The 14428-nt window shown below is 46.4% G+C and overlaps 1 protein-coding gene across 1 annotated transcript in view; it reads left to right on the top strand.

Moving 5' to 3' along the window:
* Nucleotides 1–14428, top strand: part of map3k22 (mitogen-activated protein kinase kinase kinase 22) — a 71650-nt gene that overhangs the window by 22881 nt on the left and 34341 nt on the right. Inside the window, exons 4-5 of the mRNA XM_056299522.1 lie at nucleotides 8732–8841; nucleotides 11420–11457. Of these exons, the coding sequence (XP_056155497.1) occupies nucleotides 8732–8841; nucleotides 11420–11457 (148 nt within the window). The remainder of the gene's footprint in view (nucleotides 1–8731; nucleotides 8842–11419; nucleotides 11458–14428) is intronic.

Genomic DNA, 14428 nt, shown 5'->3' with positions numbered 1-14428 from the left:
CGGTGATGCAATGCTGAGCAACCAGACTGCATTGTGTACTGTCGCTATCTGTAGCGCGGCTCAGCTTCCTGGAACTCCCCTCTTCTCATGCCAGTCACATTTGACCCAAGACGCAAACTGGAGGAAATCGACCTCCGATGTCTGACTCGAGGTGACGTCACGTTGCAAACTGTCGAGACGCCGGTTTCGTGTGGGCACCTCTGGACCTGAGTTTGTTTAATTTGGTTTGTGGATCTGTTTTCCTAAGTCTGTGCTGTGTGGCTTGGTTTGTTAGTTTGTTGCTTTCCACAAAAAGCGGGTGGCTGTTTGGCCCCGGGTCGGGCAGCCCCTGACCCGAGAACAGCCCGGGACGTTTCGGCGGTGACGTAATAACTTAATTTACTGGCGGGCTTTAGCGGACGGACCTGTGCACCATACGTTTCTCACACACTCACCGACTAACTGCCCCTCCATCTGCCACCACTCACCGTCACCACACCACATCTAATTATACAATCACACACACACACTCACTCACACATACCGAGGCCCCTGTTGTTTGTTTTGTAACCTTGACTGCCGATGCACAGGGCAGCCCAGAGTTATGAGCCTGGAGAACCTGCAGATATGGGAACGAAGTAACACTTGTTGGGGGGGGGGGGGGCGGCGGAGAGAGAGAGAGAGGGGAGAGACAGGGAGAGAGGGGGAGAGGGAGAGAAAAAGGGGAGAGAAGAAAAAGAGGGGGAGGGGAGAGAAAGAGGGAAGAGAGAGACAAAAAGAGCGGGGGAAAGAGAGAGGGAGGGACAGAGAGAGAGAGAATAGGGGATGTTTGCAGTTGTTAGTTGCTTGGACTCGGGCGTTCCTCTCTTTCTGCTGGGATGTGTTGCAGAAAGAGAAGCCCCTCACACTCCTGTTGTCTCTTGGCGTCGCACAATAGCATAACGACTTCTATCAGTCGGCACAACAAAAATAGAAAACAGTTTTGAAACTCCACCGCCCTCCTCCTCCCACCTTGCGATGAGTCAGTGGATCAAAAACACACTGGATCTCCTGGTGTGGAATATTAACGTTCGGCCGGCTCCCCATTCACTGCAGAGACAGTGACTCAGTTCCTTCCTGTGCATAGTGGACCAGCCAGTCACCCTCTGCCCACAGTGCAGAGCCGGAGCCAAAGGCCGGGCATCCCACAGGGCCCTCAGAAAACACACATCAGATGTCTTCCCTCTTTTCTACCGCGTTTTATGGAAGACGGCAAACGGGCTTTGACAAACGCCCTTGTTGCTGTCATGTTCTTCCATAAAGGCAAGGCTGCATTACTGACCACCAGGCAACGTGGGCAACTGCCCCCAGGGCCCTGGAACTCCAGGAGCCCTGGTGCTCAAGGTTCGCCATGTGTCAATTGGTGTGCGATAATTTGATAATTGTGGTCATTTAAATGCAAATTGTTTTGGTAGTATACACAATTCCAACACAATATTAATTGAAACGAGGGGGGTCTTAAGATGGGTCCACATCCACTTTTTGTACATGCAAATTGTACAGAGAAGGGACAATCCCAGTTGGATGGGAACCGTGGTACATTTTTGCCCCAGGGCCCCCTGGTGGGTTATTCTGGCCATGTATCACGAGGAGCTCAATTGCTTAGAAGAAGACACATATTCCATCAGGGTTGTTGCTTGAAATTCACAGTCACACAAAAGCAGCTCTAACCCGTCATATACTGGGCTGCAGCAGTGCGTATTGGGGAATACCCAGGAGTCTCTTCACCTCACTGTTCAAATGTGTCGACGTGAGTGGTTGCATCAAACCTGTTAATGCGGTGCGATAAGAAACGTTGCTTTAGGGCACATTCCAGACCATTTACCCTTGCCCCACTGGTGCAGTTATTTATGTTAGGGTGAGCTCATCCTTTCTTTGTCATTGCATCATCATCGTGTATTGAAGTATTGGAGGTTTTCCGGATGGGCTCCTGTACCTGTTTGACTGCTCTCAGAGCACACGGCCAGAACCCACTGCAATACACTAAGACACTAAATAATACACTGTAGTACACTAAGTAGTACACCGTAATACACTAAGTAATGCACTGTAATACACTAAGTAGTACACTGTAAGTAATACACTGTAATACACTGTAAGTAGTACACTGTAATACACTAAGTAATGCACTGTAATACACTAAGTAGTACAGTGTAAGTAATACACTGTAATACATTGTAATTAATACACCGTAATACAATGTAAGTAGTGCACTGTAATGCACTGTAAGTAATTCACTGCAAGTAGTACACTGTAATACACTGTAAGTAATACACTAAGTAATACACTGAGAACTTGTGTTGGAAAAATGGGCCAGTGAGGCTTGTTTAAGGCCACAGATTTTGACTGTAGTTCATATGACTGAACCGACTCTTGGGAATCATGTATGATGTTCAGTTGCTTTATTACTGGTTTGATGCTGAGTTACAGCAGGGCTGAGCAATTTTGGAAAAAAAACTTGACGTTGTGATATTTTTGGGGTTTTATTGTGTGATATGTATTGTGAAATAAAAGAAAAACAGGTTGACATAATTTCACCAATATTCAGCTTTTAACTTCAATGGCTTCATTTGCAAAGAATGTATCCGGGGTGTCCGGGAAGCATAGCAGTCTATTCCGTTGCCTACCAACATGGGGGTCGCCGGTTCGAATCCCCATGTTACCTCCCGCTTGGTCAGGCGTCCCTACAAGCACAATTGACCTTTCGCGAAGTACCGCCCCAGAACGGTGCTTGTCCAAACCTACCTTAGCAACGGTTTCTATGTGAGGGAGGTCCGTCAAGCTTTCAAACACACAACAAAATGCTGAAACGGTGTGCCTATGGGATCTGCAAATCGGATACTAGATATCTGAAAAGTTTGGAGGGGGTGTAATTTTCTATCCCTTCCCGAAACCCAGAACGCAAGAAGCGCAATATTTGCAATGCATTTCGCAGTATAGCAGACCCCATGGCTAGCTTAATGCATCCATTATCAACAAAAATACCTGTCTGCTCCAAGCTAAGCTTGCTACTAGCTATTATTGATAGCTTTGATAGTTTTCCGACTACTTCCTGGATGGTTCTGAAACGCTTGAAGGGCATAGCAACAGTAACTAAGGGGGGCGGGACTTTGCGAAAGGTCAATTGGCCGTGTCTGCGGGTGGTAAACCCGATGTGGTATGTGTTCTGGTCGCTGCACTAGCGCCTCCTCTGGCTGGTCGGGGCGCCTTTTCAGGGGGTAGGGGGAACTGGGGGGAATATCGTGATCCTGCCACGTGCTACGTCCCCCTGGCGAAACTCCTCACTGTCAGGTGAAAAGAAGCGGCTGGTGACTCCACATGTATCGAAGGAGGCATGTGGTAGTCTGCAGCCCTCCCCGGATTGGCAGAGGCGGTGAAGCAGCGACTCGGAAGAGTGGGGTAATTTGATGGGTACGACTGGGGAGAAAGGGGGGGGGGGAATCCAAAAGAGAATGTATGTACCCCCTTGCCATGGTTAGGGTGAATCGTGGGTAGAATAAGGCAGTTGTTCAATACTCGGGCCAATTCAGCATGACTGCATTATATTGAGTTGATAGTCACCCATCAGTCCAGGCTGATGATGATCAACACAACATGCACCTTGCTTAACCTTAAAGATGGTGGTCTGGCTGTGCTAAATGGGAACGTATGTGACAGGTCATTTGATTTGCACATGCACGAAATGGCGGGAACCAAAAGCTCATCAAATCAGACTGAATTATGGTAAATATCAGATGGGCTGGACTGTTTCCTTCAAGATTAGTCTTGGACAACATCGGACTTGCTAACGTTCTTCTTCCATCAAGTCGTACAAAAGTTTTAGTGTAACGTGACTGATGGGCTGATGCTTTGCATTGCATCCTTTGCAATCTCACGATCATACCTGCGTATGTTGCGATGTCGATGCTCAAACGATACACTGTTTAGCTCGATAAACAGGGGAACCTTTTTAATCCAGTAGTGGAGTTGCTCGTTATGGGGAATTGAATAGATAATCAAATTCTTTAGACTTTTTATATCTCTTTGTCTGTATATAGCTCTCTCTCTCTCCCTGTGTACGTTTCCTCTTTCCCTTATTGGCTGCAGGAGAGATTACGAGGGTGTGACTGTGACAAGTGTTCCGTGACTTCTGTTATCTCGCTCCCTCGTTCCATTCTTTCATTCCCTCGGCTGCCCTCTCCATCAGTGGGGGGGAGTGTGGCGGTGGATGGAGGCGGAGGGTCGGCCCCGCTCCTCTGCTCGCTCCCATCCCATCCTGACATGGTAGCCAGGTCGTCAAATAAGTCGCCGCTCTGCTAAGGCGGCCATTCACCTGCCTACACAGTCAATAGCCATCATGGACAGTGTTTGTTACTGTCGTTGTGAGGCCTGGTGAGGTTGTGTGAGCTGGACGACTACTGTTGTGAGGCCTGGTGAGGTTGTTTGAGCTAGACGACTACTGTTGTGAGGCCTGGTGAGGTTGTGTGAGCTGGACGACTACTGTTGTGAGGCCTGGTGAAGTTGTGTGAGCTGGGTGACTACTGTTGTTAGACCTGGTGATGTTGTGTGAGCTGGATAACTATTGTTGTGAGTCCTAGTGAGGTTGTGTGAGCTGGATAACGACTGTTGTGAGTTCTGGTGAGGTTGTGTGAACTGGATAACTACTGTTGTGAGGCCTGGCGAGGTTGTGTGAACTGGATAACTACTGTTGTGAGGCCTGTAGAGGTTGTGTGAGCTGGATAACTACTGTTGTGAAGCCTGGTGAAGTTGTGTGAGCTGGGTGACTACTGTTGTGACGCCTGGTGAAGTTGTGTGAGCTGGATGACTACTGTTGTGAGGCCTGGTGAAGTTGTGTGAGCTGGGTGACTACTGTTGTTAGACCTGGTGATGTTGTGTGAGCTGGATAACTATTGTTGTGAGTCCTAGTGAGGTTGTGTGAGCTGGATAACGACTGTTGTGAGTTCTGGTGAGGTTGTGTGAGCTGGATCACTACTGTTGTGAGGCCTGGTGAGGTCGAGTGAGCTGGATCACTACTGTTGTGAGGCCTAGTGAGGTCATGTGAGCTGGATAACTACTGTTGTGAGGCCTGGTGAGGTTGTGTGAGCTGGATAACTACTGTTGTGAGGCCTATTGAAGTTATTTGAGCTGTATGACTACTGTTGTGAGACCCTGGTGAGGTTGTATGAGCTGAATAACTACCGTTGTGAGACCTAGAAGGTTGTGTGAGCTGGATAACTACTGTTGTGAGACCTGGTGATGTTGTGTGAGCTGCATAAGTACTGTTGTGAGGTCTAGTGAGGTTGTGTGAGCTGGATGACTACTGTTGTGAGGCCTAGTGAGGTTGCATGAGCTGGATAACTACTGCTGTGACACCTAGTGAGGTTGTGTGAGCTGGCTCACTACTGTTGTGAGGTCTGGTGAGGTTGTGTGAGCTGGATGACTACAAGAGGTGAAGCTCTGGGGTTAGTGGAGGGGGCTGTAATGGGTTAACAGCGCGGCACGAGTGGTTTCGGGTCAAAGGTGGAATGCTGACAAGGGTAAGGTCCGAGAGTCCCCTGAGTAATGGTCAATACACACAGCGGATTTAATGGGGAATGTAACTAGGTGTGTGTTTTGTGTGCATGTGTGGATGAGTGTTCTTGTTCAGCTACATTTGCGAGGACATATGTGAGTTTTTAATCCTTAGAGTGAGGATATTTTTGCAGTATGAGGCCATTTTGTCCAGGCCTCACTTCTTTAAGGTTCTGTTTTAGGGGGAGGGTTCAAGTTCAGGGTTAAAGGGAAATGTCGCTGATGGTTTTGTGCATGTGTAATTAGTATGAATGAGCAGTGTTCTTGCCTGAAGCAATAAAGTCCTCGCTTTGTGTGTACTATATTGATGGAGAAGTCCGTGTTCTCTCACTGAGTTTTTCCCACAGCGCCTACATGTACCAGAATGCATTGTGTGTGCAAGCGCACATGTCATCGTCCATAAAATGCTCTGTGTTAGTGGTGTGGGGTGTCATTTCCACCACTGCAGATGCAGTTTAGCCGATAGAAAGAGGATGTGTTTTTTGAATGCCGTGTTTAGCAATGTGTAGAGTATTAGGAACGCTGCTTGGATGTAGTTTCACCGGCATCACTGCCACAGGAACGATCAGGAACAACTGCAGGTCTTTTTCATATGTTGTCCCTGTTGCAGCTAGACACAGATGAAGTGGAAAATTGGTGAATTTCCCCTTTAAGGTTGCATCCGGGATCAGGTTCAGGGCTGGGTATGTAGTGCTGAAGGTTAGGGTTAAGTGCTAGGGAATGAATGCAGTCAGTGGTGGTCCTCACAAAGATAGAAAAATAAATGTGTGTGATGAGTGTTTGTGCGTACATGTCTGTGTGTGTCTGTGGGTAAACGAGTGCTACCTCGTGGATCGGGATGAAGCGTGAACCTTGGATGAACCTAGTCTGACTGGCCCACTGCTGGCAAACAGCTGGCTACTACGAGGGTGCTCCAGTTTGCAATGGGACCGAGATCAAATGCCATTCGAGGCCCCATCTGTTCTATGGTACACACACACACACACTGCCACAATACACACTCCTCCCTCTATGAGAAGGACATTCCCGATGGTGTTTCCCCAACTGAGAGATTCCTTCTGTTCTAAGAATGTGGCCTGCTTTGCCGGTGCTGTTTGTGTGGCGCAGTACACAACCTGGCTGCTCTCCTTGGAGAAGCCTGTGTTTCTGAAAGCACCGCAGGACTGTGCTTGGAGGCGGGCAGGAGCCGAGGTCAGCGACCTCTCCTTTAAACTGTAATCACCGGACTCAGATAATTGGCTCCATTAGAGCCCCTTGATATGGTAATGCCTGACGTGCTCATCTACATGATTGCCCTTCCTACTGTGTGTGTGTCTGTGTGTGAGAGAGAGAGTATGGATGGGCGGGCAAGAAAAAAGGGTGGCAGATACGTAGTCCCACTGCTAAACCTTGGGCTCCTCCACTGCCAGGAGCGCTGGATGAATGGTAAAGGTTTAGCAATACTTTAAAGGCTAACGTTTTCCTGAGGAGACGCTTACGTGTTTTAAACACGCATAATAATAAGTGATGCTTAGTGTGCGATTTCCCTGTCGGAATCAAAAAGGCTTTGTGGATGCCTGGTTTCGGAGCTGACGTTCCAGCTCCACTTGCCTGGGTTCTGAAAGCTGTCGGTGTTCGGTGAGGGGAAAATGGATGAGATTTTAAATATTGAGTTGAGAACCGCGTTCTCAGAATCTCTCTGATGATATTGAATTAAACACTTTTTTTTTACCATTCCCTTTGAAGTGCCTAATGACCAAGCTATGGGCTGCATACTCATACAAATATTGCCCCCGGCAAAAATGCATACACACACACACACACACACACACACACACACACACACACACACACACACACTTTGCATTATTAAACACCGCTGAGTTTTCATAGCTTTTGTATGTAGCTTGCAGAGTTGCGAGCTCTTCAATGGAGCAGGCTTTTCATCAGCATAGTGATCAGCTTTTCATCAGCAAGTGATCAGCTTTTCATTAGCATAGTGATCAGTTTATCACCAGCAAGTGATCTGCTTTGTCATCAGCATAGTGATCAGCTTTTCATCAGCATAATGATCAGCTTGTCATTAGCATGGTGATCAGCTTTTCATTAGCATAGCGATCAGTTTTTCACCAGCAAGAGATCAGCTTTTCACTAGCATAGTGATCAGTTGTTCATCAGCATAGTTATCAGCTCTTCATTAACATGGTGATCAGCTTTTCATCAGCATAATGATAAGCTGTTCATCAGCATAGTGATCAGGGGAAACCAGAGAGGTGTAACTCAGACAGGTGTCATGAATGTGAGCTTGCATGTGGGCAAAGAGGAAATGCTTCACATCACTTTCTCAAAAGTGGCGATAACACTAAGTATGATTGACAGCGAGGTGGCAGCATTATGACAGCGATGTTGTAAGAGAGAGGCCTCGGGATTCTTTCCACAGTGGAAACTCCAGAGATAGCATCAAAACAGGAAGGAGCCGAGCAGGTGTCACCTCCATTTTCTGCTGCCGGGGGCCAACGCAAGCCGAGAAAGGCCACAATGCGTGTCAAACCAAGCAAAATAGTTTTTGTTTTTCTCAAATAAGCCGACTTCGGTTGTTCACGCCACTATCCGTCGCTGTAAATTGTCACATTGGTGGTTGTTGCTGAACGCCATAATGGGGGGGTTGAGGGGGAAAAAACCCAAACTTGGTGCAAAATAAGCAATGCCAAGCTGTGATGACTTTAATATTGCACCATCTCCCCTGAATTGTAATGTTGAACAGCTGCTGCGAGGAGGGTTAATGTGATTTCCACATCTCTGAATGTTTAAATTAGATTTTTTTTAATGTTTACTTAGATTTTACTGAATTTTTAAGCTTTTGTAATGCGTAGAGCTTAAAATAAATGCATTTTGTTTTCCATTCTCTTTGGCTTACTGCAGTCCCATCTTCCTCTAGACAAGAGGGGACTGGGTGTAAAAAGAATTGTAGTATCGAATCACAATATTTATAATGTTGAAACTGTTGTGGTTCCGGCTCAGAAATCCATCGGTCACCAGTCCTGTACAAGAACAACGCAGCCAGTGAAAAGCTGTCTTTGAGTGTGGGTGGGACTACATGCTATTTCATGACTGTGAGTTCAGTCACAGCAACCTGATGTGATGTTCAGATGACACTGACACTCCGTGTTTCTCTTTCTCTCAGATGACGAGGAGGCGCTTAACTCCATCATGAAGGACCTTGCGGCGCTGGGCCGCTGCTACGCCCAGCACAACAGCCACAAGCCCAAGAACCGAACCCTGCTCTACAAACAGGTATGCCTTTCAATTAGTCTGGCGCCCATCGCGCCGCTAGGGGCCTGTCGTGTCGTACATTGCAGCGACAGCCACGGTGTTTTAGGACACATTCAGGAAGATACTGTCAACCCGGCTTTGCATCTGCGTCAGCAACCTTTCTTTTCACAAACATTACTTCATGTTTCGTTACTCGGTGAGCATCTATTCTGACAGCTGTCTGACTGATGACGATGAGGGAAAGTGGAGCCGTGGGATTAAGCACACAGATAAAAGAGGATTTACAAATGTGAGCCTTTTGTTTAGCTCAAGCATAGGTTGCCACTGTTAATGCGAGGGTGTGGTTCATAGTCTTGCTAAGCATGGGCGTGGAATACAAGCGCACAGTACAAGTCTGGAGAGCAGATTTGACACTAAGTGATGAATTAGTGGGTTGCTGATAGGTACTAAAGCCAGGTTGGATTTTGCAGGTGCACCCACATGTGCTCATGCACAAATGCATTGAATCACAAAGTAAGTAGCAGTACTGGTGATGCAGGGCAATAAGGCCGAATTCTTATCTGTTGATTATAACCAGGGGTGGAAAGTAACGAAGTACATTTACTTGAGTATTGTACTTAAGTACATTTTTTTCAAGTATCTGTACTTGAGTATTAATTTTTTTGGAAACTTATGACTTTTACTCCAACACATTTGAAAGACAAATATTGTACTTTTGACTCCAGTACATTTCTATCAAGGTTCCCATAATCCTGCGCTCACACAAGCAGCAACTTTATCACTGTATGTCGCCAAGTCGCTGTGTCACTGTCACTGGCTGCAGCTAGTCGCTGTGTCGCTGTCGCTGGCTGCAGCTAGTCACTCTGTCGCTGGCTGCAGCTAGTCGCTGTTTTGCAGCTAGTCGCTGGCTGCAGCTAGTTGCTGTGTTGCATCGCTGGCTGCAGCTAGTCACTGTGTCTCTGTCTCTGGCTGCAGCTAGTCACTCTGTCTCTGGCTGCAGCCAGCTTGTGGGCGTTGCTAACGTAGTTTTGAGGTAGTGGGCTACAAATATATTGGCAGGAGATGCATCAATTTTCCAAACAAAATTACATACTATTAAATATTATCAATATATATTATAGTTTATATTATATTTACATCGTCTTTGCTATATTCATCGTGGAGTTGTATTTTCTTAAAGGCAAGTCTGTTAGTATATATGTATATGTGCGTGAACCCACAAATCAGGTGCATTCCCGCTAAAAAAAAATGTTTTGGAGGGAATTTATTTTCCTATAAATAGTGTGATCTTGCTTCAAACACTACCGTTTCACCACAGACCACAGAGTAGCATTCGCAATCACCGCTATCCATGCGCAGAGACAACGCCACCAGAGGTGATTTTTATATGAACGGTTTACTTTTAGCTTTGTAGCATAGCCACAAGCTTTTTACTCTGCAGGCTCTAGCAGCAGGTCAGTGCATTCAGCAGGTTGTTTCAGAGTCAGTAGGTTCTAGAAATGCGTTGTTGCAACAATACAACAACGCATTGACATTAAAAAGAAAATGTACTTTTGAATACTTAAGTATTTTTAAAAGCAAGTACTCAGTACTTTAACTCAAATAAAAATGTGACTGGACAGCTTTTACTTGTATTGGAGTAATATTTGACCTGGAGTATCTGTACTTTGACTCCAGTAATGGAGTTGTGTACTTTGTCCACCTCTGACTACAACAATGTTGAGATCCAGTCAACATTTTAAAGTATTTCTTTCCTGTATAGATGTGTCGTTTTTGTTGCACTACACACTTCAGAATATGAAGAGCTTTGTCATCATTATCAGATTTATACACCAGTATGGTTGCACATAGAAGGAATTTGACCTGCTGAGTGACTCAGCTAAGTCACTTGAAACCCAACACGCACAAAAATAGGTCCTGGTTTATGAGTCTTCAGCTGATGAAGTACCCAGCGGCAGCTGCTGCAGGGACTTCCCGGTGTCTTCTCTGGCGGCTTCCCTGCGCACCAGGTTGCTTTCCCTCTGTGGAATTATAATCGCCGTGTGTTTTTAGAGTGGCCGTGTTTATGACAGCACCCAGGCAGGCACGACGGAAGGTGCGGAGGGTTCTCGGCCTTCTGCTGTGTGAGCCGGGAGGGGGGGTGAACACGCAAGGGTCTCCCTACCCGTTACCCAGCATCCTTTTTAGAGATGATGTCAGCGTGCGGGTCGCTGTTTTTGCAAGGCCGGTTCCTCCGGATTCTTTTTCCAGATTCTTCTCCCAGTGTCTCATGTTGTCATGCTCAATGGTCCTATTGTGTTCACTTTTGCAAGAAAAGACTATTTCAAACCATGTGTGAGAGAAACGGGAGGACACGAAGAGATTAAACACACTGTCTTTAAGCACCACACTGTTGTATGGTGACGCAAGCCGTGCTGACGGACGTGTATGACCCAGCACGGCTCGTGTTGCGTTGCGTGTTTGTACAGTGTGTTAGGTGTGACGCCTCCTCAGCAATCCATCTCTCATGTACGGCTACGAAATGGTTCAACTTTCAACCGCTCTGACTCCCTTCTGTTTGTGCTTTTGGTTTATTTTTCCCCCTCTCTCCTCTCAACAGGATCTAAGAGTCAAGCTGGAGCATGAGAGAGAGAAACGGTACGTTGGAACCTTCTTATTGTTTTATGACTCCTCTTTCCAAGCACTCCTGGATCCTTTTCGCCTGTGTGTGCATGTGTGTGTGTGTGTGTGTGTGTGTGTGTGTGTGTGTGTGTGTGTGTGTGTGTGTGTGTGTGTGTGTGTGTGTGTGTGTGTGTGTTTAGCTGTTCATGGGACTCCGTGTTGAGGGGAAATCGCACCAACGTGCCAAAGCTCCCCATGAAAAAAGTGAAACGGTTTCCTGCCGGGACGTTGAGCTGAGGCCTCGTCGCGCCTCACGTTCGCAGAGAAAAGCTGGCGAAAATCTGAAATGTGAAATTCGAGCGCCCGTGGAGAGATGAACTACACCGCCCAACTGAGTTAAATTGTTACCGGGCCCGAAATCGAGCCGGTGAACGTGCACATGTTTAACTCTGAACCACATTAACGAAAAAAAAACAACTTTTTTGAGAAATGTGAACATTCTCACTATGCATTTCACCTCCTTTTGAGTCCAGAGAAGTTCCCCGTAATTCTCTTAGAAGAACCTCATGCAGCACATGTTTCATTTAACACCATTCCAAAAAAACTAATGGACTAATCTGACTGATGAGAAGCTACTGTTGTTTCCCTGTCCACTGGTACCTTCATCATTCGGTTTAATCTTACATATTCCACACTTTTGTGTCTGATATTTTTTTTGTTACATTATCAGTATAAGGTGATATAGTCCATAGTATCTAGCCTATAATATATAGTCTATAATGTATAGTTTATAATATAGTCTATAATATACAGTCTATAATATATAGTCTATAATATACAGTCTATGCTATATAGTCTATAATATATAGTTATAATATGGTCTATAATATACAGCCTATAATATATAGTCTGTACTATATAGCCTACAATATATAGTGTATAATATATAGTCTATGATATAGTCTATAATATTTTGTTTATAATATATAGTCTAGCGTTTCCCAACCCAGTCCTCAAGGAACCCCTATCCTGCAGATTTTCATTGTAACCCTGCATAGGTAGCCCTGCTTGTACTTACTCAACCAATCATCTCACAGCACTTAACTATGCAAGGTGTGCAACATCTGACATAATTCATTGCTGATCGGTTGAATAACTACAGACAGTTACCTATTCAGGGTTGCAAAGAAAATCTGCAGGATAGGGGTTCCTTGAGGACTGGGTTGGGAATCACTGATATAGTCTATAATATAGTCTATAATATAGTCTATTGGACAGATGATACTCTGACAGTCATGCCATTAAAGCACCACTGAAGTGAATTGCGATGAAAGAGAGAGAGAGCAAAAAGGCAGAAAGACAGAGAAAGCCAAACGTTTCAGCTCAATGACAAGGCAAGGCCAAAATGCTTCTCTCTCTGTCTCAGTCTTTCTGTCTGTCTGTCTCTCTGTCTCTCTCGCTCTCACTCTCTGTCTCTCCCTCTCGCTCTATCTCTCTCTCTCTCTGTCTCTCCCCCCACCCTGACACAGCATTGTCAACTCTCCTCTGTCCCTTCAGCCTCAGTCGTGGAGTCCTTCATGAGGCAGAGATGCACATGGTTCCCATAACTGTGTCTGAGGACCATCTTACGAGCTCTGCATTTTTATTTATTTATTTATTTATTTATTTATTTATTTATTTTTTTACTGAGGTGCCTTGCAATTTGTTTATGGCGGTGGACCACTGTGATGCTGCGGTGTCCTGGTGTAAATCATGGCACTTTGCAGCGGTGTAAAGACTTTATATGGTGTTTCTCATGCTCTGCAGGTTGCAAGCACCAAGGCCTCAATGGCCCAGGTGCTGCTGTCTTTAAGATGGAGTCTCACGGGGCGTCTGGGTAACGTGGCGGTCTATTCCATTGCCTTCCAACATGGGGCTCGACCGTTTCAATCTCCATGTTACCTTGAGCTTGGTCATCCCTACAGACACAATTTGCCGTGTCTGAGGTTGGGAAGTTGGATGTGGGTATGTGTCCTGGTCGCCGCACTAGCGCCTCCTCTGGTCGATCGGCACGCCTGTTCAGGGGTGAGGGGAATAGCGTGATTTTCCCATGCAATAAGTCCCTCTGTTGAAACTCCTCACTGTCAGGTGAAAAGAAGCAGCTAGCGACTCCACATGTATGGGAGGAGGCATGTGGTGGTTTGCAGCCCTGCCCGGGTCGGCAAAGGAGGCGGAGCAGTGACCGGGATGGCTCAGAAGAGTGGGGCCTAATTGGCCGGATACAATTATGGAGGAAAAAAATTTTTAAAAATGAAAAAGATGGCGTCTCATAGGGACTTGTCTTGAGGTTTTTACAAAGCATCCAAGCACACCCATAGACTCGGTCGCCACCTGATGTCGAGGCGTGCACAGCAACCACGTGAGAGAGCGAGGCAAACGTAGATGACCACCTCCACGGTGGAGGTGTGGTTAGTTTTACCCAAAACTCTGTGGATGTTACAGCCTGGATTTCCACGAATTAAGAACAGAGAGGAGACGTCGTCTCACTGAGGAAGCCGCGGTGTCACTGGAGCGAAGGAGAGAAACAGCCTGTTTCTGCAGCGGAGTGCTGCGCTCCACCCCGTCTCCTCTCTGTTGCAGGGCCTCATCTGCCACCGCCGAGGAGGAGATGGTTCCCACATCCCCATCTCTCTGTTGTCCTTCTGTGACCCTGTCTCTTTGTTCCTTCTCTCTCTCTCTCTCTCTCTCTCTCTCTCTCTCTCTCTCTCTCTCTCTCTCTCTCTTCTCTCGGAGAGGTTCTTGCAGACAGCCTGTTTGTCTTTGGTCCGAGGTACACGGCAGCAGACGTGTCACCTTGGTTAAGTTTTTGATAGGTCAGGCAAGAATGAGCATTTGGCTTAGCAGACGGAACAAAATGAAAGGCACAGGGTCCACAGATACTACACTCATGTTCAGGGGTCTAGTGGCGGCTCGGCTGAAAATTGAGTTCATGTTTTTCAAACTTACTTCAAACTTGGAAGGATTTATT

Source organism: Lampris incognitus, chromosome 19, assembly GCF_029633865.1.
Source record: "Lampris incognitus isolate fLamInc1 chromosome 19, fLamInc1.hap2, whole genome shotgun sequence".
Lineage (NCBI taxonomy): Eukaryota > Metazoa > Chordata > Actinopteri > Lampriformes > Lampridae > Lampris > Lampris incognitus.
The sequence above is the reverse complement of the archived record's forward strand: the minus strand, read 5'-3'. Positions and strand labels throughout refer to the sequence as shown.